This window comes from Ylistrum balloti, unplaced genomic scaffold, assembly GCF_031769215.1.
Source record: "Ylistrum balloti isolate Yb309-2 unplaced genomic scaffold, AGI_CSIRO_Ybal_v1 Utg369758, whole genome shotgun sequence".
NCBI lineage: Eukaryota > Metazoa > Mollusca > Bivalvia > Pectinida > Pectinidae > Ylistrum > Ylistrum balloti.
Genome location: NW_026781958.1, coordinates 1,914,783 through 1,941,243, shown reverse-complemented (window position 1 = coordinate 1,941,243; position 26,461 = coordinate 1,914,783). Strand labels below are relative to the sequence as shown.

The 26,461-nt window shown below is 35.9% G+C and overlaps 1 protein-coding gene across 1 annotated transcript in view; it reads left to right on the top strand.

Moving 5' to 3' along the window:
• The window catches only part of LOC132543492 (uncharacterized), a 172,206-nt gene that overhangs the window by 120,057 nt on the left and 25,688 nt on the right, over positions 1 to 26,461 (top strand). Inside the window, exon 7 of the mRNA XM_060206998.1 lies at positions 15,540 to 15,572. Coding sequence (XP_060062981.1) covers positions 15,540 to 15,572 — 33 coding nt within the window. The remainder of the gene's footprint in view (positions 1 to 15,539; positions 15,573 to 26,461) is intronic.

The window sequence follows — 26,461 nt, the reverse complement described above, 5'->3', positions numbered from 1 at the left end:
GGAGGATGATTGTATCTGGCTTAAGTCATCGATACGTAAGGCGATAGCAAGTGCAAAGGAAAGAGTCTTTAATATCCACACATATCGCTCTTAAACCATTAAGATGTAAATTCGACAATTATCAACTAATTTTATTGTCACATTTGCTTCAATTTCCATGTTTTTCAAAAAGTTAGAAAACCATGAAATCAGAAAAATCTTAGTTAAATTGCATTGAGATGATGAAGACACGTTACTGTTGTAAATTTGAAAACAAGTTCATTTGTTATACAACATCAAACACTGTATTTCCTTGCAAGGTGTCATACTTTAATATGCTTTAATATGACAGAAGCTTACAAGTTCCATCACAACTAGATTGCTTATAAACGAATTGTTATCCTAATATGAAACAATTCAATTTTTGAGAAAAAATATGGATTTAGCATTTTTTTAACAAAACGAAAAATGTCGTGATAGTACCGAAAATTATATCATAACTTTCGGAACAAACAATACTAAATAGTCTTCTTCTTCTTCTCCTTCTTCTCCTCCTCCTCCTCCTCCTCCTCCTCCTCCTTCTTCTTCTTCTTCTTCTTCTTCTTCTTCTTCTTCTTCTTCTTCTTCTTCTTCTTCTTCTTCTTCTTCTTCTTCTTCTTCTTCTTCTTCTTTTTAGTTTGGTTTGTTTGTTTGTTTGTTTTTCACACCGATCGGAGAGCATTTGCACAATTACACTTTCCTATCAGTACAAGACATGAACTAAACATCATGATATCTTGGAGCTGTTTGTCTTTCTGTGCCGTCCTATTGGCATTTAAATAACTTAACAGGCTGCAAACAGTTGTCCTTTTTTCATGTAGCTCAAATACAATTTACTATTAATCACAATCGTATACTGGTAATTTTCGTTCAACATGACTATCATCTATGCATATTTGATAGAGAGGTTTGTGTGTATTATTGATTTTTTATACGAGATATGATTTGTTGTTAGAGATAAATGACTTCTGTGTCCAAAGAACAACACAAACTCAAATGTTACCACATAAAATGATACCAGTTTACTGTACATAATTGCAGGTATTTGCTATAATACATGATAAATAAACGATTTTTCTACATAAAAAATAATGTCGAGACGAAAATGAGGCGGTCCGAACATTGATGTCGATGCGTTGTGTCTGTGTAGTCCCGCACTGCGGGTATAGTTGTTATTAGTACAGGTCACGTGAGACTACTAGTCTCGCGTTACTGGCCACGTGATCGACTTTTACGTGAGATGAGTCTGCCGCTTCGTTACCGTTGACGTCTGATAAAGCGTAATCGAACAGGAGTGAGGCTGATAATGTCACCTAACGTCTGACGTCATCACATTATCCATATTCTAGATGACGGGACGGTCCTCAACGAACTATATGTTCTTTGCGCTTTTAGAGGCGTTAAGACTAATGAATCCTTTTAAGATTTGAATACGTGTACTTTAAAAACAAAGAAGTCCAACACCACCGATTTGTACCATGAAATATTCAAGAATCCTCAAAGCAGTTCAGTGACGTCTGCCTAAATTATATCTCTAGGGAAAATATTGACGCTGACCTAGATAAAACCGAAGAGTTCGTAGAACTGTTCTGAGGTTTGTCGTAGAATGTATGATTATCTACCTTGTAATAATGAGCCAAGTCTGTTTTTCTAAACATTTTAATATCTGTATGTGACACCCTGTTAAAATTATGCAGAATGGTTGTGTTTTTTAGGTATCGAAATTTTACGGACTCTTTAAGCTGACAAGGCTTTGAGAATATCGACTCCGTATCATTAGCATGTAATTGCAGTGAAATCGTTTTCCCTTAACACAACTGTTATTAACTTTTTAATTTTTTTTCTCTCTCACATTCAAACGATTCAAGTGAGGGGACATTTCTAAAATAGGATTATAACAGATGGTACAAATTTCTTCTTAATACCATAATAACCTTTATTCATTATTATGATCTGAAAATATATTACATGAATCAATGACGTCATACTATTATGACGTCACGATTGCATCCAAATTAAATCAATGAATACATCGAAAAGTAATAACGTTCACGGGAAAAGGAAAGAAACTTCTTTTCAGTCTCTAAGCAATCCTACCTTTTACCGAAATTTATTTCTTTTTCTTTGTTAGAAACGTAAATCTCTTTTCGTTTTGTCTTCGTATGACAAATTTCTTTTCTGATAATGCATTTTCCTTACCGGAATTTTACATTTGTAACCATGGCGATATCAGGAAGTGATATTATCTTAATGTAGAACCTACAAAGATGGAACAAACAAGCAGTAAAATAGTCGGTGTAATACAGCTATATTTCAGTACACGTCTTTGTGTTTCTAACGTCCTTTTCTCTATTCCATCATATCTATATCCTGGTGTCTTGTGTATGTGTTTTATTGCTGGAATAGTTGTATGGATATTTCGATATCCCATCTTTGTAATTTCCTCTCCCGTTTATTCTTGTCGTTCTAAGCGATTTGACAAGTTCTTTTATCACTAACTGCTACTAGGAGTAAATTGGCGTAATTATGATCTGTTCGTATTACCAAGTATCGACTATAAGCACATCCATCTCATAGCTACAGGGGAATTTATTGTGATTATCATCCCCGGATAGAGTTGTGTTTGGCTGGTTTTGGATTTTTTTTTTATTTAATATACATTGCTCTGAGATTGTAACAAAAGTCTTAATGCAATGGTAAAATTTGGTGCAGAAGAACTAAATATGATCATTCTTACCCATGGCATTGATGGGCTTATTCTTACTTCGCCGTTTAAACAATCGGCAAATTTAATAAATGTTTCCTTATATAGGGTACAGTCAAATTGTCTAACACGTCAAAGGATCTTAAACTGGCTCGTAACTCATTTAGCCGATGGATTGCTTTAAATGGTCATGTCATACATCCCCTGTCCAGAATAATATTCAGGGATTGCTCATTACATTTCATCAGTAGAAATTGCCCTGGCTGCCGCTGGGATTTTAAGTAGTTTTGAGGCGCGTACAAGTCCTAATGTTGCTTTGAAACAGCGCAGTATACTACCAAGGGGTCATCGTATCCATCGACGTCAACCATGAAAGCAAGACATTTATGTTTTACTTGAAACTGTTAACTATGTAATACGTCCATTTACGAAAATAAAAATGGTGACATTACACTTTGACGAGAAATACCTATGAGTCCTATTCCTGGCTGGATAGGTCAGAGCTCAATGGATGAAGCCCTTATTTAGAGTCAGAGATAATGGGTGATATCTTGTGAGGAGGTCTGTTCATCAGCAGAGTCAAAAGGACGAGCCCCCTTTGTTAAAAATCTGCTTTTGGCGTCAGGGCTTATTGAAGTGGAGAAAATTCTGTTTAGAGGAAAGCACTATTCAGCGCCAGAATCAAAGGGGTGAACTCTTAACTCAAACAGACTTAAGCAGATGACATCCATGATATCCATAAAATCATCGACCCATTTGATGTTTGTTTTTGAATTACGATTACACTGAATATTACAACTTAAATACCATAGCATCACATGTCATCTTGTCACATGTCATTGGCGACTGGAGGTCAATTCTTCCTCGTTATCCAAGGAAAACTAAGGGTCAGGGTGATCGAAGTTTTAAACCTGTAGACTTCAGTTAATTGTTTGGTTCAGATGGGTTAGTGATAAAGATACAATTCGCAATAAACAAAAGACAACAGCACTTGAAATATATCAATTAAAACAGTTAATGTGTATCTTTAAAATTATTTTGATGTTTCGTACCAAAATAAGGAGATTAAGAGGATTTTATCATTATACAGTGCAGTAAATTCTAATTTGTTTTTATTCAAGAAGACAATGAACACACTTTTAGGAGAAGCAATAATTTCTTAATTGGTTTATCTGTTTTACGAAACTAAAACTAATTCAGAAATACAGAACTTTAATTTGATGATGAGAATGTTTGCGGTGTGGAAATAACTCTACAAGGACTGTTTGATCCCTATTATCTTTTGGTTTATCAAGTTAGGCGAAATATAAATGGAATACACTATAAATAAGTAACGTCGTTACAAGGTTAATATCTAAAGATTAACCATTAGAAGACATCAACTCATTGCGAAATATAAATAAGAAACTTCAAATATTTCCGAAGCCGAAAGATTTTATACAAACGACACTTCTTTAAAATTTGCTCTTTCCAATAATTTGTTGAATCTGGCAGAACAAAATTAAGGACTTTCAACTAAGGGATGAAAAATAATTACTTATCCGTCATTTTCACAACCGAGCGCATACAAGGTTTTCTGCCGATGAAACTTCTATTTTCGCTGTCGAGAAAAGAACGGAATGTGCCGGCGAACATGCAACTTTCTTCAACTTGAATATATCACATTGGACACAATATGACCAGGGAAAATAGTGATTTGTCAGAATAAGATCATATAGGCTGGAAATGTAATTGTCTATGCTATGCTAATAATATAACGTTCTCAAAGAAAGTACAAGAGTAGAGGCTATCGTTAGTATAGATTTGATACTAATTTTCACCGTCCTCACCTGTGACGAGATCGGTTAATCAGTGACTTCATCTATGTATCTATCTAGGCCATGCATAACTGTACCGTGGTCATTATGATCTGATTAATGTTGGATGACGATATAAACGACAGTACCGTTGTCACTTTGGTCAAAGATGTTACCGATACCAATGTGACGAACATGATGCCGATGTGGTCAAAGATTATATTCTGAACCCTCCATAATTCGAATGAATTAAAATGGTGGCACGTTAAACCTCAGGATGTAAAAAATCCAAAAGCAGTGTCGTCTATCTGCAATCTCAAAGATTGTACAAAAACAGAGAAGTGAATCGCAACTTTTAATACAATTTTTTTAATCTATATCACTTACCGTTGTCACAGTCGTCAAATTAAAATTGGATACACATATAACATAAGTGCTTGGACAAACAACTAAATAATGGGTTGATCATGTGGTTTAGCCAACATTCAAACTGAAGCCTCACGTTAGTCGCTTAATGATTCAGTTGATAATGAACGCAAACACGCCCCGTACTCAAGAATTCACGAAGACAAAATCCGTCACTTAGCACACTCATCGGAAAATATACAGCGTTAAGTTATACTTTACGCCGTCTTCATTTTCGACCGCGCACGCCATTTCATTGGATATTTTGTATACAGCCCCATTAATGGTACAAATGGAACTTCCAAAAAGACAGGCGTTCGAATTCTGCATGCCACAAAATACAGATTATAGAAGACAGAACCATAGCGAATTAGTAAAATCGTGATGTTGAGTTCTACAAGAAAGCTTCAGTGGAACCCTGTCATTATGCAAACAGTGAAATGCCATTCTACTTTTAACATTATCGCCGACGCTGGAATCATTTATGATGGTGGCATCTGTTTTGGAGGAAGACACTAATGGTCTAGGAGCTGCTTCAAACCCGTTATGTTCGGTACGGTGTTTCCTGAAAACAGCAACGGATGTAGGAAAAATAAATAAATAAACAAAATCATTCAGCTTTCTACATCACACTTGACAGTGTAGTCACTAGATAGCTATTCCCGTTCATTATTAAGGTAGGACAGATGGTGCCCTATTCTATCCATATAACTCCATCACAGACTTCTGTATATTGGCGTGCAGCCCTTGCCCGGGCGGTCCGAGAGCAAACTTATAACTGAACTGTTTGTTGCGTTTTGTCAAAATGTTTATTTGAATACAAGACTTTTCAATGTATAAATCGCCAGTAAGCAACCATTATCATTTTAAGACAAGGCCCTCTTGTACGTATAGTAATGGGTGACTTCCTCTTTGAACATCATGCAGGAGGCCAGCCGGAGCAACTTGATTGAAGTGTCGTTTGGAGCAAATATTTTACGACAGCACAGTCTGTTATCTCAGCTCATTGAGAAATTACAAACTGCTTGTGGCAGGAATCGAACCTAAACCTTCGCAAAAAGTCCAATGCGCTTCTGATTGAGTTGGTTTTAGATCAATGAATAAAAACGTTCACTGTAATAAAGTACCTCCCGTGTTAACTCTTCTGTCGATGGACCCACATGCTTGTTTAATTTAGTTGTATGTTGTACCCACCGAGCCTTATACATGCCGGCTGTACGAAATACCAACCCGGTACACGCATACCGACAATAAACTATCTGCTAGCTGCACTAAATACCAACCCGGTACACGCATACCGACAATAAACTACCTGCTAGCTGTATTAAATTCCAACACGGTATGTGCAAACGTTCGTTTGTATACCAGCAGTAAATCAACGTATGTTTTCACTCAATACTAATACAGGTTGTTGCATGAATATTGCCGATGTACATATGCACATATACTGAAACACACGTGGCATATCGATACAAGTCAGCGTTTTCTATCGATATACATAGTGCCTTGTCAGGAATACAGAAGATTTGTCGTATCTGAAACACCGCGAGCGATGTCACCTGTACACGCACGTGTCAAGGTATGCACGAAGTAGACTTTAACATGTAACATGAATTGATCCGAATTTACGTGTGCAAGATAATTCAGTTTCTTCGTCTCTGCATAATTACTGTTTACCGACTCCACCCTGCGTCCTGGGCACTAAAAGCACACACTTAATCCAGTTGGTCGCTGAATATTTTCCGACACGGACCACCTATCGCTAGGATAGGTTATCGCTCGAAATGTCTCGGCTGCGTTTGTTAGAAATCTGTCTAGCAATCAGAATAGTTTGGAATAATATTTTAAATGACATCGTTGCGTGTGATATCTATAATGCAGTCGGGCGACGGGTTTTACCGGGAGATACATGTGTCTTTAATCGAAAATGTGTTGTAAGAAAAACATATCTTTCACGAAGTGCGGTACACTTAATTTGTTTCCCTTGAAGCAGTGTTTAAGTCAGAAACCATAGACAGGGCGAGATAGACCGGCTACTGAACGAAGAGTAGATACAATAACTCCCCCGTGTTCGGCCAGACTAGGCTAAATTGTAGAACATCATTTGTCACAAAAACACCACATTTACAGGACCATTTCAAGGCCATCTCATAATATCCATAAGATCCAACAATAACCACATTGGAGCTTCTTAAAATTCATTTCGGCTTCAAGTGTAAGTTGAATGGATATTTCATTCCATGTTTTTTTCAAGGCCAATAAAATAAAATGATACTTAAGATATGGATTGAGTTTTAATGATATACAATAACAAGCATGAAAATCATTTAAATTCAAGAATTTAAATAAAATTGGATTCAGCTGATACAGGTTGACGCCTTCGAGACAATCAGGCGACGTTTCTATGTCCTCTAATGTTTTATAATTGGCGAGTTTCTTGATTCAATCAAAAACTTGAACTATTTCCATAACTTCAAACGCGAATCTCTCACAAAAGCATATCTGTCAGAGAAATATTAAAATGCAAACTGCTTTTACCCAATACTTGTCATTGGAACTGATTTCAGAATCTCTTGTAATTATATTACAATACGATCATAAATAAGGATGGTTGAGAAAACGGAGGGGATAGGATAATGGTAGCTGGCTCGTCTTTCACTTCATTGGAGTTTTGGGTTCGGTTCAACGATCGGACTTGGAAATGTAAGGGATAGCCCACCTGAATACTTCGAATTTTCCCGGATCCACTGGTTTACTTTAATGTCGTAAAATGATAAATTTAAAGTTTAGAATAAGCCACATTATTGAAGTTGAATTTACCATTAAAGAAAGTCTACATTTGAAAAATCTTTACATTTAGTTAACTACAGAATTCGTTATAAAGAAACATATCTGCAGACACGTGACCATTCTGATTTTCCATTAACATGATCTCGAGTTATACACCAGTCTGTCAATCCTTCACTGTTGATGTAGTGGCACACCGGAAACATATTCACTTTGCTCTCATTCATTATTCATACACTATTTGAGAATGCTATACAAGCGTTTCTAGTACTTGATCGATCCGAGTGTGTAGTATGATTTCTTAAGGCAACGTCTCACACAATCTCGCGGGAAATCACCATGCATGTCGCCTCTGCCTAAATCTCTGCGTTTTCTTACCTACCTGAATCCATATTGATTGTTTTTGACCTGCTATTGAATGAGGTGACGAGGAGAATGGACTCGGATAATCAATACACAGGGTTAATGTTTTTCGGCTGTTTTTAAGTACTTGATAAGTTTGAAACTGGGAAGAACATTTACGCAGAAGTGATCTTTTGACTAGAATACTCAACAAAGTAATGTTAAAAATTCATTTTCGCTTCCTATGTTGTACTCCCCTTAAACATCACTGAGTTTTGCCTGATGACGGACGCCAAGTACTTGTTCCGCACAGAAATAGAGTTCCAAACTTCAATGGATATAACAGCGGTTTTACCGATTTTCATAAATGAATTTGTTTATTACAACAAAATCGTTTATTTTAACAATTATTTATATTTCCAAACGTAAAATATTTAGATAAATTCTTAACGTAATTCTGTCGAATTACCGCACGTGCTAAAATACAACTGTTTTCTGTCACTGCCGAATACAGCAAAATATATGTGGCAGGTTTTCTCGCCTATGTTTGACATAGATTATATGATTTGACCAGTGGAAGTTGTTGATGACCTTGTTCTCATTTGGAAAAGTGGCGTTTCTTAGTACGACGTTTTCTGTCAATAAACAAGAAGATATTTACCTTTCCGGAACACATGGTATTATCGTCCTTGTCCTTTTTTTCAAAAGTGTTGTGTATTTCTTTCTTTTGTTTATGTTTTGTCATCGTTAAATCAAGTTTGAGTTCAAATTAAGATTCTGTTCACAAATCGCAGTTTTAGTGATGATATTTAACCCGTGTAGATATTAATTTAGGAAAGTTAGATCTCTAGAATAAATTCATTTTTAACGCTGACCTACTAACCGAAATAACCGAAACAGTTAGAGGCGACCGAAAAGAATAACTCATGACACATAGATATATATATAGCGGAGACATTCGTGTCCTGTAGTCTTCTGGGTATCGAAATTTGGTGAAGGTTTTTATTCCCTGATCAATTGACCTAATTAACATTTCTTTTCCCCGAGTAAGTGTTAAATATGAAAACAAAAATGGAATTTACAAACTAATGTATTGATAACAAACATGACAGTTCATATTCCGTATTAGTACAGAATATATCTATCTATGGCTGCACGTAAACGACCCCCTTAAAAACCCATTTAGTTTGCCGCAGACCGCTTAATCTAGGAACTACTCGTCCAATCAACGCTGTCGGGTTTATAGAGTGCGGTGCCAAATAGTTCACTTTCCGTTCCCCTATACTCCGGTATAGAGTGATAGGGTGTCCAACAGCACTTATACGTTCTCCCATAGGAAAACTAATGCTAAATTGGTAAATTATAAATTCTGATTCTGCCACGTACTGTAGAGAAAGAGGTGTAACATACAAACGAAATTAGTCATGGAGGTCACGCTGTATAGAGACACGAAAATAACGGATATCAATTTGGTATTGTAGGGCGATGTCTTAAAAGACAGATAAATATGAATATGTTGTTTGTTTGCTTTCATAATTATTTATTTTGTTTGTTTATTAGATATTTTGAGGACATTTTAAAAAAATCGATATGAATAGTCTCTATTTCAATTCAGATGTGTATGTAGCACCAACCGTTATGTCTGTCACCACATGTGGTACCTGTCCCCATGTGTTCTGTCACCACATGTGGCACCTGTCCCTATTTGTCATTTCACCACATGTGGTACCTGTACCTATTTGTCATTTCACCACATGTGGTACCTGTCCCCATGTGTTCTGTCACCACATGTGGTACCTGTCCTCATGTGTCTTGTCACCATATGTGGTACCCATCCCTATGTGTCATTTCACCACACGTGGTACCCGTCCTCATGTGTACTATCATCACAAGTGGTATCTGTCCTCATGTGTTCTGTCACCACATCTGGTACCCGTCTCTATGTGTCATTTCACCACATGCGGTACCCGTCCCTCATGTATCCTGTCATATTAGGTTGTTTCCATACATATCGTCTCCACTATCCCCACGCCAGATTCTCGTGTTAATCATATAGGAAGGATTTTACATTCCATATGAGATTTTATGAAATTTATCCCAAAGTTATCGTGTTAACTCCGCAAAGATCGTAGAGATAAATATAAAAGATTCTGTCAAGAAACCATATTATACTGAGATAAATAATTTTGTAACAAAATATATTTAATTATGTTGTTTGTATAGCTTTCAATCAATAACGGCAATATTTCACAAACGTAAAGCGAGATTTTTATATCGTTTTAGAAATGTCGCTGTTGGGAGCTTTAAAATGGTTAATATTTCAAGTATTCGTTTCCAAATTAAGTTAAGTAGTAGAGAAAACTATAAGATTGTCCCCGTGTAAAACTGATATTTGATTATAAACCATTAACGACGCGATAGGTGAACTACAGGGAATTACGATAGAGCCCTATGTGTATTCACACTAGGCAATTAAAGATGTTTATTATTAAGTTGTTATCTAGAAGAAATATTGCAACAACCGTAGCATGATCGCGACTTTAGACCTTAAACTAGCTATAGTGAGCGAACCAACAACCGTGGCATGATCGCGACTTTAGACCTTAAGCTAGCTATAGTGAGCGAACCAACAACCGTGGCATCATCGCGACTTTAGACCTTAAGCTAGCTATAGTGAGCGAACCAACAACCGTGGCATGATCGCGACTTTAGACCTTAAGCTAGCTATAGTGAGCGAACCTACAACCGTGGCATGATCGCGACTTTAGACCTTAAGTTAGCTATAGTGAGCGAACCAACAACCGTGGCATCATCGCGACTTTAGACCTTAAGTTAGCTATGGAGAGTGAACCAACAACATTGTAACATGATCGCGACTTTTGACCTTAAGCTAGCTATGAAGGGCGAACCAACAACCGTGGCATAGTCGAGATTTTAGACCTTAAGCTAGCTATAGTGAGCGAACCAACAACCGTGGCATCATCGCGACTTTAGACCTTAAGTTAGCTATGGAGAGTGAACCAACAACCGTGGCATGATCGCGACTTTAGACCTTAAGCTAGCTATAGTGAGCGAACCTACAACCGTGGCATCATCGCGACTTTAGACCTTAAGTTAGCTATGGAGAGTGAACCAACAACCGTAGCATAGTCGAGATTTTAGACCTTAAGCTAGCTATAGTGAGCGAACCTACAACCGTGGCATGATCGCGACTTTAGACCTTAAACTAGCTATAGAGATAGCACCAACAACATTGTAGCACGATCCCATCGTTAATAATGCAATTGTGGCATGATCGGAATTTTAGACTTAAAACCTGACAGCAAACCAACAAACAAACCTTGAACCTGAGAGCTATTATTCATAGTTTCAGCTAGAACGAACGAGTGTTGGCATACAATGTTGGTGTCTTCAGACATGTACATGAAAACTTTATTACATGGCATTGTAGCATTTATGCTTTATTGTATACTTTACAGAATCAATTAATATTTGTTCGGCCACAACAATGCGTTCGTCATTGCTGCATCCTAATTAACCATGTTAACAGGTGTCCACTCTCTCTGAAACTGACACGATACCAAAATGGTCGACACTTCGTCTCTTTATCTGTCGGCCACAACCAACCAATCAGTAGGATTGTTTGACGTTCAAATTAAATTTTGATGAATTCGTGGTATAGAATAAACAAGTATTTCTTTAAAGGTGAATGTCCCTAAATCCGTTTTAACAGATCATATCCCTCTTCCATCAGGATCTGTTAAACGCAATCTCTGTGTGTACCACGTGATATCTTTGAGAGATGTACGGAATGATTCCAGTTGCACACCAACTTAAACTGACGAATTTTTCACACTATTATGTTATCTGTCTGAAGCATTCTCGAATTATTGTATGCTAATGTTTTTGGTTTTGTTCGTATCTTTTTATTCCGTTGCCTTTTTTCTAATTTGTTTATGGTCAGAGAAAATATCAAATACTGAATCAAATAGATGTGTGTAGCAGGAGAATGAAGGCGCCATTTTCCTGGTCAGAGAGTGGTGGACACCAAAACTGAATCAACCAGTGGCATGGAGGGGGGATCAAAGGGTGGAGAACACTAAACCTATTTCTGCGAGACTTTCTCCGCGTAACAGAGAACCGGAAAAAAAACTGATTCTAATGAACGTTTGTTCCTGGTAACGGAGTGAAGACCACCAAAAGTGATTCAACTAAACGTTTGGTTTTCAATTCCAGTGATCAAAATATAATATAACGTTATAATCTCGTAATGTCGTACTTACATACCAATTTGACATGGAGAAATACAATTTCTGGTGATTTACGTCTCGCTTGGTAAACTACACGTGTTCGGTATAGGTCAAATCGAAACAAACTTTGAACTTGATAACGTAATGCACCCTCAAGCCCAGTTGGTGATAAGCATTGCTCCCTCTTTTATCTGAAAAGGGCTGCCATTTACTTCTGAAGGTTTGACATTATTGAGATACAACATTGTACAATGTATGGGGCTAACTATGTTATGGGTGAAAACGATGAATGGAGATCATAAGAGATTACGAACAATTACAGTCAATTTGATATATACGAGTCAGCCTGAGTGTTCCTCCCTGGCAGGCGTTCATATCGATGTGGCAGTGTTCCCGCTGAATGCCTAAAACCTTACTAAAACTCCACTGTAAGGCAAATACATCACAGTTACAATTGACTGCAGTGGTTAATTGGCAAGATGTCAAAGGAAGTCGGATATATTGTCAAACATTTTAAATTTTTAATCACATACAATGCTTGAATAAATTCTTCTGACTGCATAAAACATTATACAAGAAGGACTTCCATCTTCCTGATTAATTTTCATTTCTTGTGATGCAATGCTAACCAAATTTCCCCGCAATGTATAACTGCTACCATTAATAGACTATTACACTTCTGGTCCATGATCCATAAACTGCTGTTAAAATAATTCTATTTTGTTGTATGAGTCATCAACGACACAACTTAAAGTGTCAGAATGCTTTAAATTCTATAATTCATTAATCCTTTAATTATGATTTTTTTGCTAATTTACAGTTAATTTAGAAAAAAAAATGTGTGCTACCACTTAAAGGTGTATGCTGCGTTACAACGATACAAACATCCTCCTTAGAAACTACATTCTCTTACTTTAAATTTTTATCAGAGCGAGTATCATACAGGCAGCATTTTCCTTCCTTCTCGACTGTTGAAATAGAAATGCATTCTTTGTATCCAAAATATGGATGTGAATAATATCTTTTTTCATAATCATTTATTTTTATAAAAAGTCATATTGCATATTTTATAGATTTCGTGACATAGCATTTAATCCAACTTTTAGAAGACAATCACGTGATTTCACGTCTGAAAGGAGAAAGATTTCATAGCCTATGCCTGTTGCCCTATTCCTTTTGTCAGTAAAATCATGACAATAAAATATATTATGAAACGAACATAATTTTCTAAGCGTAAATGCCGCAAACAGGGTGAAGCATTTTTTACCATATATTTTGCTGAAAGACATCAAACAATTTCCCAGGAATAAAAAATTTCTTGTAATTGTGTCAGATTAGAGTGTGACGTTTCGACACAGTCACCTTCATCAGGGAAATAAATTACCAGTGTGAAGTGTACTAGTAGTGTTCGAGATGGAATTAACCAACATTTGCGGCTGTGTAATGTTTGGTTTATAATCTGTTTACCACCTCGTCATACTATTTCAGACATTAGTGCACAAAGGATTATAATACAGCCGATAAAGTTTGTCAGTTCCTTACCATCTCGTACGCAACGTACGCCAATGCTAGTACACTCCGCCGACTGGTCATTTGTCTGATGAAGGTGACCGTGTGGACATCGAAACGTCACGCTATAATCTTCTACTGGTTGTGTTATAAGATGAAGGTGACCGTGTGGACATCGAAACGTCACGCTATAATCTTCTACTGGTTGTGTTATAAGATGAAGGTGACCGTGTGGACATCGAAACGTCACACTCTAATCTTCTACTGGTTGTGTTATAAGATGAAGGTGACCGTGCAATTATCGAAACGCAGCACTCTGATCTTCTACTAGTTGTGTTATAAGATGAAGGAGACCGTGTAGTCATCGAAACGTAACACTCAAATCTTCTACTGGTTGTGTTACATAAACAACTTCTATTTTATTGATATTAACAACCTGAAGAAAGTGTTCCGAAAAAAACAATTTCCTTATAATATGCAGTGTTAGGTTGGTGCAGTGTTAGGTTGGTGCAGTTCAGGACATGATGTATGCGTTTGTAATGTAGGACAAAAAGTAGGAGAAACTTTTCCTGTCGATTTTGATGTAAATGTAAATGTCAACTGTAGACACGTTGTCGACTTTCCGGAATCACTTGTCCGTGAGCAGACGACAGGTTTTCTGATATCTTAAATTGGTCGAGAACGTTTTACGAGATCTGCTTTAAAGAAGATTGATACTCTCAATATTATTAATCAGTTGCATGTTATCAGCAAGGACAAACCAATTATTAATAATCGTAGATCACAAAATATTTCGACACATCCTAAGCCTGTCTTTCCAAATAACGTTATTTAAATGTCAAGATAAGGACCTGGATCAATTTATATTTTGGCAAATATAACGTTATCAGACTGTGTTTGTACCTGTCATCATGACTTCTGATTTCCACCGTGAATTTGACAGGCTATATAGATTTGTATAAGTTGTAAAGTGTTTCTTGTCAGATTTTAGTGAAGAAAGATTACTTTATGTCAAAAAGTAACTGAATATTGATATAAAATTGGCATTGTTCCATAATGTTGGTTTCAAATGCAAACTCTTGTATAAATTCTGTATCTTTTATATTGATTCAGCATCTGAAGTCATACATTTTCAGAATGCACACAATAACTACTACTATTTTTACTTTCATGTCTGTTACTGATCATTTCAATCACTAGTTATGAGCTGATATATTTAAATATCCCTTGCTTTGATAATGGTTTTAGAGATTTATCTGCATCGACGTAATTTAAGGGTGTTTTCTCTGAGTTTCTCGCATTTTAAACAAATGCTTCGAGGAAAAAGGATAAATACATCAAGAACGTCTAGAACTATAGGTCTTTATCAAGTGATACTATTATCAAGACCTCTTTTTATATTGTATTTATGCTATCCTAAATAAAAAGCTAAAAATAGAACCCGTCTGAAATAAGTAAATATGCCTACTTATCTTTATATCGATGTTCGTGATATTTAATATACAAGGTGTATAATTTGAAGCATTTGTTGAGATTTTCGGTAAAAATGAAAAAAAATAGAAAATCAATGAAAATGGCACTCCCACTAAAATTAATTATTTCACCATAACAACCGATCTTTTTAACGAGAAGACAACTGCATTGAGCTCACCAACAAGTCAGCGTTAATATTGAAACTTAAAGCTCTCCAACAAGAAGCAGGTAACATTGGAGTTCTCCAACAAGAAGCCGGTAATATGAAAACTCTCCAACAAGTAGCCGGTAAATTGAAGCTCTCAAACATGTAGTCGATAACATTAAAGCTCTCCAGCCAGACATCAATAACATTGAATCTATCCAACTAGAAGCTGGTAAAATTAAAGCTCTCCAACAAGAATCCTGAAACATTGAAGCTCTCCAACAAGCTGGAAATATTAAGTTCTACACACAGCAATTAACATTGCAAGAAAGCTGGTGACAAGCCGATCATTAAAGCTCTCCAAAGCCGTTTTCTAGCAATACGCCGGTAACATTAAAGCTCTCCAACAAAAAACAGATAACATTGAAGCTCTCCAACAAGAAGCCGGTAACATTAAAGCTCTCCAACAAGAAGCCGATAACATTAAAGCTCTCCAACAAGAAGCCGGTAACATTAAAGCCAACAAGAAACATTAAAACTCGCAATTAACATTGAAGCTCTCCAACATTAAAGCTCTCCAACAAGAAGCCGGTAACATTAAAGCTCTCCAACAAGAAGCCGGTAACATTAAAGCTCTCCAACAAGAAGCCGATAACATTAAAGCTCCCAAACAAGTAAGACGGAAACAATAAAGCTCTCTAACACACAGCAATTAACATTGAAGCTCTCCAACGAGAAGCCGATAACATTAAAGCTCTCCAACAAGAAGCCGGTAACATTAAAGCTCTCCAACAAGAAGCCGGTAACATTAAAGCTCTCCAACAAGAAGCCGGTAACATTAAAGCTCTCCAACAAGAAGCCGGTAACATTAAAACTCTCTAACACGCAGCAATTAACATTGAAGCTCTCCAACAAGAAGCCGGTAACATTAAAGCTCTCCAACAAGAAGCCGGTAACATTAAAGCTCTCCAACAAGAAGCCGGTAACATTAAAGCTCTCCAGCAAGTAAGACGGAAACAATAAGGCTCTCTAACACACAGCAATTAACATTGAAGCTCTCCAACAAGAATCCGATAAGGTCGAATGTTGCTAACAAGGAATCGATAACATTAAAGCCCTTCAACAAGAAGCCGATAACATCTATACTCACTAGCAAGAAGTCGATAATATCGAAGCTCTCCATAATTTAAAAAGAGATATTTTAGCAAGGCAGTTATGACTATCTGACATAAAACTGTATTTGTATCTCTATATACCAACTTCAATGATGGCATCGCATGCAATCTTGTTTCTTAATTCGTGATTTTTTTTCAAAAGTGAAATTCCTTCATGTAAATTTTCATTTAAATTTCCAAGAAGATAACCGTCTTCGACTGCTTTAAAAATCATGTAATAGAAAAGTAATTATTTATTTAGATATAGGACTATTTGTTGAATGAGTCAGAAAGGGCAATCATAACAATGCTGATAGTGTCTACAATATGATCAATCAAAATTTGCATACAATTTGCATACCAATTTTTATATGAATTTTTTTTTAAAGTTTCGCATAAAAAATCTGTAACTTCCAATTGCAATGGAAACAACCAGTTGCAGATATGAGTGTGAGGTAAAGTTGACAACACGGTCACGCGTACTTGCACTGATGTCGTCCAAAGTGAACGAGATGGTAGGGATCGACCAATTTTTTGGCTGTACTATAATGCTATGTACACTTAATAAGAAAAAGTGTGACGAGATGATAAGGAATCGACCATTTTAATCGAATGTACTTTAATCCTATTTACAATAAGGCCGAAAAATGTAACGAGGTGGTAAGGGCCATTTTTTTTTCGGCTATACTATAACGCTATGTACACTAAGTTTGAAAAAAGTGTGATGAGATGGTAAGGAATCGTCCAATGTTTTCGTATGTACTATAATCCTATGTACACTAAGGTCGAAAAAGTGTAACGAGATGGTATACAAATTACAAAAAAAAAATACCAATTTGTTGAGCACTTGTTGGTCATAAATGTGAGAGAGTTTGAGCCCAATCCCACCACTCCCACCACCAACCAGTTATTCTTATTTGAACGACAAAGAGTTGCCGAATCGACTGTTCTATTTCGCCATTTCATTTCTGAGTTATTTTTCTGTGCCTGATGTTCTCCAGTTTCTTCTTCTACCAGTCAATTGGATCTGATTTCACCTCGATACTTTTGTTGACTTTCCAGTTGCTTTTTCGTGTCCTCAATATCTGATATAAACTGATAGGTTGTCGTTCCCCTTCACTAATTCATCCTTAATTTGATGAGGACCAGATATTTCCGAATAGACCAAATTGTTTCGTACGAAATCTACGTTTAATTGTTTCGTTCCCACATAAAGTGCACGAAAACAAAGCGTTAAATTCGGGATATATTGAATTAAATTTGACGTTTCGTAATTAAACTATACTGTTTAGAAAGGAATGATTAATCCGCAAAGCTGTAATACGGCTCTGAAACATCATTGTAGCCTATCTTAAACATACTTTAGGGAAAACTATCGCGTGATAAATGGGACTATATTTTCAGTCGCATCACATCAAATATCCTTCCATCAGAAACCAGATTTACGTGCGATGTCAATGAGCCCCGTATGTATTGCTACTTAAAAGAATTGTTGTATTACGAGCTGTCTCAATTGATTTGTAATGGGGAATAGTTAATCATTAATTATGATGGATTTTACTGTATCTTAGTGGCATTTATTTTGATGGGAAATCATTTGTCGAATTTCCCACAAATTGATATAAAAAAAGTCAAATATTGATCCATTGCTACAGCAAGACTTTAAGCTTCTTGTTTTAAAGTACATAACCCAGTCGTGTTTCGCTATACAAGAGTTTAGTTTCAACTATGGAACAAGTTTCAAAATTTTGAGACTTGATTGTTTTGATGACTTTTCAACCTTTGTCGTTTAGATATGGCTGTAATATAAGAAATGGTCGTCTTGAAATTATCGTTTATCTATAAAGTGATCACACCCACACTGGCGTCAAATACCGATATCAATCATCAATTTTGTAATAAAGGGTGATGTAATCATGGTGAATCATTTTTCTGGTCACACCAAAGCAACCTACAGGAATACCGTGTAAATGTTCTGACTAATGAGTAAAAAAAACAACAAGAAAATACCAAAATTTCAATGAACATTATCAAATACAAACTCAAATTCAATGAAAACTAATGCAAAGTATTAACAAATGAAAGATTTACACAGAAACTTGAAAAAGGCCAAGGAGAACAAGACCAGGTGTTCCAGAAGGAGTAAGCGTATTCTGCAGAATCTTTTCTCCAAAATAAAAAATCTGCTCAGCTGTACAAGTGTTCACAATGGCAACCATCGGCGTCGGAGAAAACCCTTGCTCTCGTCACCATCAACAACAAGCTTATAGCTGGTATTATCTGAAAGGATGTCTTCGTGCTATTTCGAACCTACAGTAAACATTATGAAGGAGGATTTTTTATTCTATAGTTTAGAATATGAATCCAGTATTTTGTAACCACAGCAACTCTCATTTCCATGACAAAATCTGGAACGATTGATTGGTTTTGTTACATTAAAACCAGAAAACCTTGAAAAGATTTCATAAAATGTTTGATAAATTGATAAATTCAAACCACGATTTAGTAAAATAATGATACTTCTAAACCTAGAATTCCATGGCAATCCAAAACCTGGCACTGCAGTATTGGATTTCTGTCCCTAAATGATGAATGGAAAGTGAGATATCTACTCTTAAACACACTGTAATGTCCATTATTTATTCACTTAACCATGCCTTATCCTGGTTTTCATTCCTTCCTTGAATGGTTGTATTGGATTGTATCACTTCTATTTGGAGGCTTTATTATGTATGAGGTATTTGTGACTAGTGTTAATATGAATCGTGTAATTCTGTATGGAGTTATAGTGCTATATTAATGGGACAGAAATAAGATCAATAAAGTTGTAGACGTAGTCTTAAATGTTTGTACGGGTACCAGTAACTTGATTCAGACATTCAATGGTAATTCCCTTCTTTCTGAATGATTATATCATAATAGTGAACTTCAAAATGACCAAACATAGTATGAAAACTTAAGATTATTTGTAAATTTCTTTATAAAAAAAATTTGAAACTTAAGATTCTTTGTAAAAAAAATGAGGAAAAAGAAAACATTGATTTGAATAAAAACATATTTCAAAATCTATTTATCTTGCATTAAAAAGACATGACGAAATCAAGTTGATAACGGGTAAAGTGAAGCCCTAAGTATCCGAATTCCTAAATTATGAACCGAACAATATACCGGGGAAGATGTTTCGATCATTCAAGTTAATTATTTTAAAAAAACTGCATTTCTTTGGATAAAAGTGAAGCCTTCCTGTAGTTTTTAAAAGTTTTGAATATATGTCTCTTTAACACTTACGAAGACAGGATGTGTTATGAGTCTCTTAATACAGCATCTATCCTTTGTTATAACACATTTGTATTTTTATTCATCAGTTGTGTATAATTAATCATTTGTTTTATTTTTTCAGGCTGACTCTCTAACGAAAGAAAAGCGCGAAGGTAAGATTTCAGCTATTTGTTTTCATTAAGCGTCCTATTCGAAATGTGGTGTAGTTGGTTTAAACACAAGAGGAAAACACTTTGATATATCGCTGCATTGCTGCTCATGGTCTTATGTTTCGGATCTTGGAGATAACTGAGGAAAGTAAAATTTGACTGAAATGAATATTGTATCTAAGATGGAAAGGTGCACCAATCCACTAATCACAAATAATCTTTTGCAATAAACAACAAGAAAATACAAACATGTCAACATAATCATAATTCAAATTCAACGAAAATTGGGCAAACATATCAACAATAGAAAGATTTGCATGGAAACTCCGGGAAAAAAGTGAAAAGATAATAAGACCGAGTGTTCTGGAAGAATAAGCGTGTGCAGCTTCATCGACGACACCCGCCAAGAAAACCTTGGCCAATCCAATGAAATAACAAATGAGAACAAGGTATAGAACAATTGATCCAACTGGCACACTAACGAGAATCAAACACGTCAAGCTTCATATCGTACAAAGAAATAGAATAATCCTCAATGACATCACTATTAGATGATTTTAAAGGAACGTGTATGTTTCCTGAGCACGCCACTTTCCGACATTTTCAGTTCACATGCATCCGTTTAAAGTAGAGCTCTCTATCTATATTTTGACATTTTGTATCACTTCTGCTTCATTTCAGTCACCTCCAAGACTTCAAACTTTAGGTACATAGTTATCACTGACGAGTCACAGAAGGACAAAACATATGTTTGATGCAGTGCACTCTTTTCTATAGAAATCTAAGTGTGAATCTTTTATCATAATTAATGTCCGTTTGGGTTTCTAATCCTTTTTTCTGATTATGAAATCCTTGTCTGGCGAAGCAAAACATGTGAGAAAGTGAATTTCGTTCTGGCACTTGATTAACAAGATCGATTCTCCTCTGTAAATAGACTTTGTACTAAACCGTTACTTTAAGTAAAATGCATAGCATGGGTGCGAAAATCCCTAGTGTGACGTCACAAGTGGTAACAACATGACGTCATCACTCCATAATTGAAATTATTTTCACTTATGTATTATTTAATAAGGTGTGAAATCTAAAAAGAAATATATATTTATAAACATCATTATTATTGAAAAGATCATTCACAAGCTCAAAGACAGTGTGTAAATATCTGTCGAAGTGAACAGGACGGCAAACAGATTGTTATATGTGTATTTGGTTAATGATTTACCTCGGCTCCTTGTCCTGTGGTTTGATCGATCTGTTATGCTCCGCAGTTAGTATGACCTACTTCCAGTCAACTAGTACAAGTTTTACTATTATTAAAATGGTAGTAGTCAGCTGAATGTATGTTGAACTCAATCCTAGAATCTAGGATCCTAGAATTCTTTTTCCTCCGCGGAAAAAAGAAATGGTCTCGGTTGGTGTCACTTAACGGACATAATGTGTGAGTGTATGTTGAATTTGGTTGGTTATTGATGTAATATTCTGACGTCACAAGATACTCTATCCTATGACGTCATATGGAACAGTATTACTGAATATAGACGTATGCCTGACTTGTGGTATAATGCTTCGTTCTCGGCACTGCACAGTGTCCAGGGAAATTCCGGAAACAGCCTAACCCATTTATTATTTATAATGACCTCAAGCTATTAATTAAATAGGTCAAAGTCGGGTCGTGTCTTAATGAAGCTGGTGACGTAATCAAAAGATTACATGGTAAAATTATCCCTTGTGACCAATTAGTTAATGGGCGTGTCATTTGCACTTCTTTGTGTGTTGTATGGATAAGGTATTACTGATATAAAACATTGACAAGGCGTCCACTGTTTCACAGAAGGAGGTCATCGACATCATTTCTAAGCCTTTTGTTACGTAGTATGCCTAACGGCTAAATATTGACATTTCATTACTTGTCAATGCACTTTTTGGTGGCATCTCTTTTAGACATTAGTAAAACTTCTACGTGAATAATTTGAACTGATGTCCTAGTGTCAGTCTAAAACAACGCTAAAACATACTCAAAATATTACGTACTGACGCCCTAGGCAAACGAGTATCAGTTTAATATGCTAAGAGCTGATGTCGCAATCAAACCAGCATCTAATTAAAACGTCACGAATTCACGTCATCAAACCAACGTCAGTCTAAAACGTCATAAGTAAACCAGCGTTCAAATAAAACCATGTGACTTCATAGCCAGCGTCAGATTACAACGACACAAGCTGACGACCTTTCAAACATGCTTCAGTCTACAGTGTCACTATTTGACGTGAACTTATGGCTAAATTAAGATATTCCATTTTGACAGCACATTGCGAAAGTCAGCAACCCACTTTTGATAACTATAAAAATAGTAGCTACATTCAATAGATTGGAAAACTTGTATTTTATGTATAAATAAAACGTCGAAATTGCTGTTAGAATTAGTCAGAAAAAATTTAATGAGACGTAAACATGTATGAAAATGATATTATTTCTATGGAAATAATTCAGTTTGGTACAGAACATACGTATGAATATTTTCAGCGGAACTATAATGTTAATGCAGTGACCGAAAACTATGAAGAAAAATCGTTATAACATTGGTTAATGTTGGCAAGTCTTGGTTGGTATGATAAAATCGCGTATCCACCTCATCATACCTTAATAATTGTATAGTAAAATTGCTATACAAGAGTAATCAGTTTTAGTGTAATTCGACACTACGTTATTGGACAAAATCGTTTATTATCATCAAATGGGAACTGACAAAATCTCCACGTTTTTCTCAGTTTTCCACCTGATTTATCAATCGTATCTATTTATCGTTTATCTTCATAAGGTACATCCCTTGGAAAGTGTCACGGATGTTCAGCGGACCAAAGGAGCTGAATATATGGAGTTCCATTAATTCTGTGATTAAAGCCGTGTTTTCACAGCAATTCCCTTAACCTTGTTTGGGTGACTTATAGAACTAGGAAATATCTCATAACTCAATATCCTGCATTGGTATTCTCGGCGTGTCAACATACTGACGGATTTCAACACATTTTACTAACAAGTATAGGAAAACCCTTCGGAAAATTAAATACATTTATACAGAAACGAGGTATTTTATTAATCTAAAGTGTGATGCAGTCTCATCGGTAAAAGAAATTACACTTAACGGATATCAAAATAAGCGTATTTCCTGCAAACTTTGAAAACATGCCAAAATACACAGTATGATCGGAATAAGGATGTACTCTCATGACTGCAAAAACTTTGTACATACAGTGTACACACACACACACACACACACACACATATATATATATATAGAGAGAGAGAGAGAGAGAGAGAGGGGGGGGGAGAGAGAGAGAGAGAGAGAGAGAGAGAGAGAGAGAGAGAGAGAGAGAGGCAGTGTTTGATTTAAATAAACACATGTTTTGTAAAATACAATCGTGTCAGACGTTTGTTGCCTTATCCAAAATATATACTTCTGGAAAGTGTGTAGTAAAGACTGCCAGTCATTTTTATCGACTTTTTCGAAACCATAACCATGTTGAATGTTCTTTATGGTTATACATGTAGATCTTCAGAAAATGTTTCAATTGCATCTTTGTTTGTGGGTGGAGAGGCGGTTTATTGTTCATATCGATTATTATCAAAGTAAATAGATTAAGATACTTTGGTCAATATTGTGAAGAAACGCTCTACTGATTCTGTTATCAGTAATAAATTCCAAAGAGCGACGTCGTCTGTATAGAATATCACTCGACAGGTAGACAGTTCGCGTATCTGTCCATCTGCTTGAGAGAGAGACTATTCCATCTGACTATTACGTGTGTAATAGGCATAGTAACATTTGATTACAAACCCGTATAAAGATAGGACTGGCATACTCAAATGATATTATATATATATTGTGTTAATGTTGTTATAGAAAGGCACAGATAAGATTTCTTTATGTGTTTGTAAAAGAATTTATTATAGTGGCCTGTCAATTAAAAACGGTGTCGATATGATGAAAAGCAGAACAACCCAACCCAACCCCCCCCCACCCCCCCCACCCCCCCCCCACCCCCACCCCCCACCCACCCACCCCCCACCCCCACCCCCCCCCACCCCCCACCCTCAATGCTGTCATTGAATAATGTGAGGTGAAACTGAACTAAAATGACAAATGTAATATTTAGCTGAAACTGGTTAATGGAGTCTGGATTACAATTTAAAGAAAATCGCCGTTTATGATAACGGATGCAAGAATGGTTAAAAATGATTAATATTTCATAAACGTTTCTTGGATCGAGGAACAGAATTGAGAGAGATTTAGTGGTGCAGAGAACGTATACTGGTAGTACTAGAGACAACAGATAAAAATTATCCGAGCAGTTTCATTGCCAGCGAGGGAAGACGAGCCCGCTTTGGTCCTTAATGCAATTTAATTGCTAGAACTGGGAAACAGTCCAAAAAACCAGAACTCATAAAATTAAATGATATCTCTTCTAGATCGTATCATATAGAACGTTCTCAAAAGATTCCATGTTCCTGTTTCTAGGAGAAGATAAAAAATATGACCTGACACTCGATGATGATTTATTTAGAAATGTTAGCATGCTATTTAGGTTACACAATTGGAGCATCCTTCTTTTTCTACAAACCGACCTTTATCTGTCTATCGATTGTTTCTGAGTAAGGTAGCTTCCCAAGTCTCACGTCCTAAAGGCCTATGTAAATATAATTACATCTGATGTGGTCCAAGGATTGGAAGGTGCCATGCAGACCGTATCAGACTGTTATCGTTCCCAACGCAATCTGTAAGTAGGTAGCGTGATTCGTGATACGAGGAGTGTAAATTTCAGTAAAAGTGTGATATATCCAGAGTATTTACTTTTCTCGAACGGTTGCCATGGATACAAAAGTGTTTGTTTTCACATCCTAAACGTAACATGAGGATGTTTTTAAAGGTTTTACATTTTAAAGTGTGACCTTGCAAACGTGTTAGAAAAAGAAAGTTTGTATGAACATGTAAAATCGACGTTAAAGTTGTTTTAACTATTCTCGTGGGTGATGCCTCACCGGCCACATGTTAAACAGGGGTTCCGTAGCCAACAGCTTTTTTGGAAATGTTCCAAATATTCAAAAGATGAATATGGATGTTAAAAAATTGATGTTTTCGTTTGTTGCTTATATTTTGGGAATTTAAAAAAGAAAAACATCTCAGTCATGTGCCAATATAAAAAAAAAATTCTGGCTGTGTATAATGTGATTCAAAAATATGATTCAGTTCCTTCTGTATATTGAGTTTATTAATACAGCAAAGAAATTACTGAGGTGTCAACAGAATTTTTAATTTTAATTGAAATGCGATGAAAATACGGCAAAATATAAACAAAACATTATTTAAACAAAAGCTCCTGAAAAGAAGGAGGCCGGATGTTCACAAATAGTCAACGTTTTCTGCTTTACCTTCTGTGACGACCCTCGTCATCTTAATCTCTAATGCCTATTCGTTTCCAATCACTTGAGTGACATATAGACTGGGGTATGTCGGTCCATTTTCTTTACTGTGCACGATTCGGCGATGAGCGATTCATCATAGAAAACTCGGAGACCGCCTCATTTTAGAGTGTGGGTCAGCCCTAGTGAAGCTCTATTCCGAATTCAGAACAAACTACACAGCAACAGAAAAATCAGGCACACAAGCAGGCACCAAATACGTCCATCTTCTTTTCTTTGGCAAGAGAAGTAAAATACCACGCCACAGAAATACAAGACAAAATCAAACAGCATTGTCCATACAAATACTATATACACCTCAATGATATACAAATAAAATGAAAAGCTGATGTTAAAAGACAAAAACAAGAATTAAAACAAACGGAATGAAAAATAAAAGAGGATTTAAATCAATAATAACATGGACGCAAAAACAAAAGGAGAGACAACATCGATTACAAAACAGTCATAAGGCACATTTTAGAAGACATTTTTTTAGAACCCATATCAACAGTCTGTATAAATGCTATATAAGGTATTGTCAGTGGTGAGAATCTATACAAAGCAGACCTGATATTTAGATTCTATTCAAACTTTTTGAGATGATATTATTTATCTGTCCAAGTAACGTATCAGTCTTTTATCTACAAGCTATCAAAATTGCCATCGTATTTGTCGGATATTATCGCTGAAAACCAAAGTGTTGTTTTTATAACTTTAGGCAAAATCAATAGTTCACAAACTGGATCTAAGTTACATGTACAACTTGACGAAACCTTCAGAAACTAAAATTCGGCGATAAATCGATTTTCCTCTTTTTATTTAAAACATAACTCATTCAAAAAATCGAACATTCAAAATACTTTAACTCACAAATTCATGGCAAACAAAATGAAAAATAACTGAAAAAAACGATAAAAGCTTGTTTTTGCTAACAATGCTGGTGTTGAGAAAAATTGGTCCTTTCCGCCTTCATGCTCCTGTAATTTAAAAGGA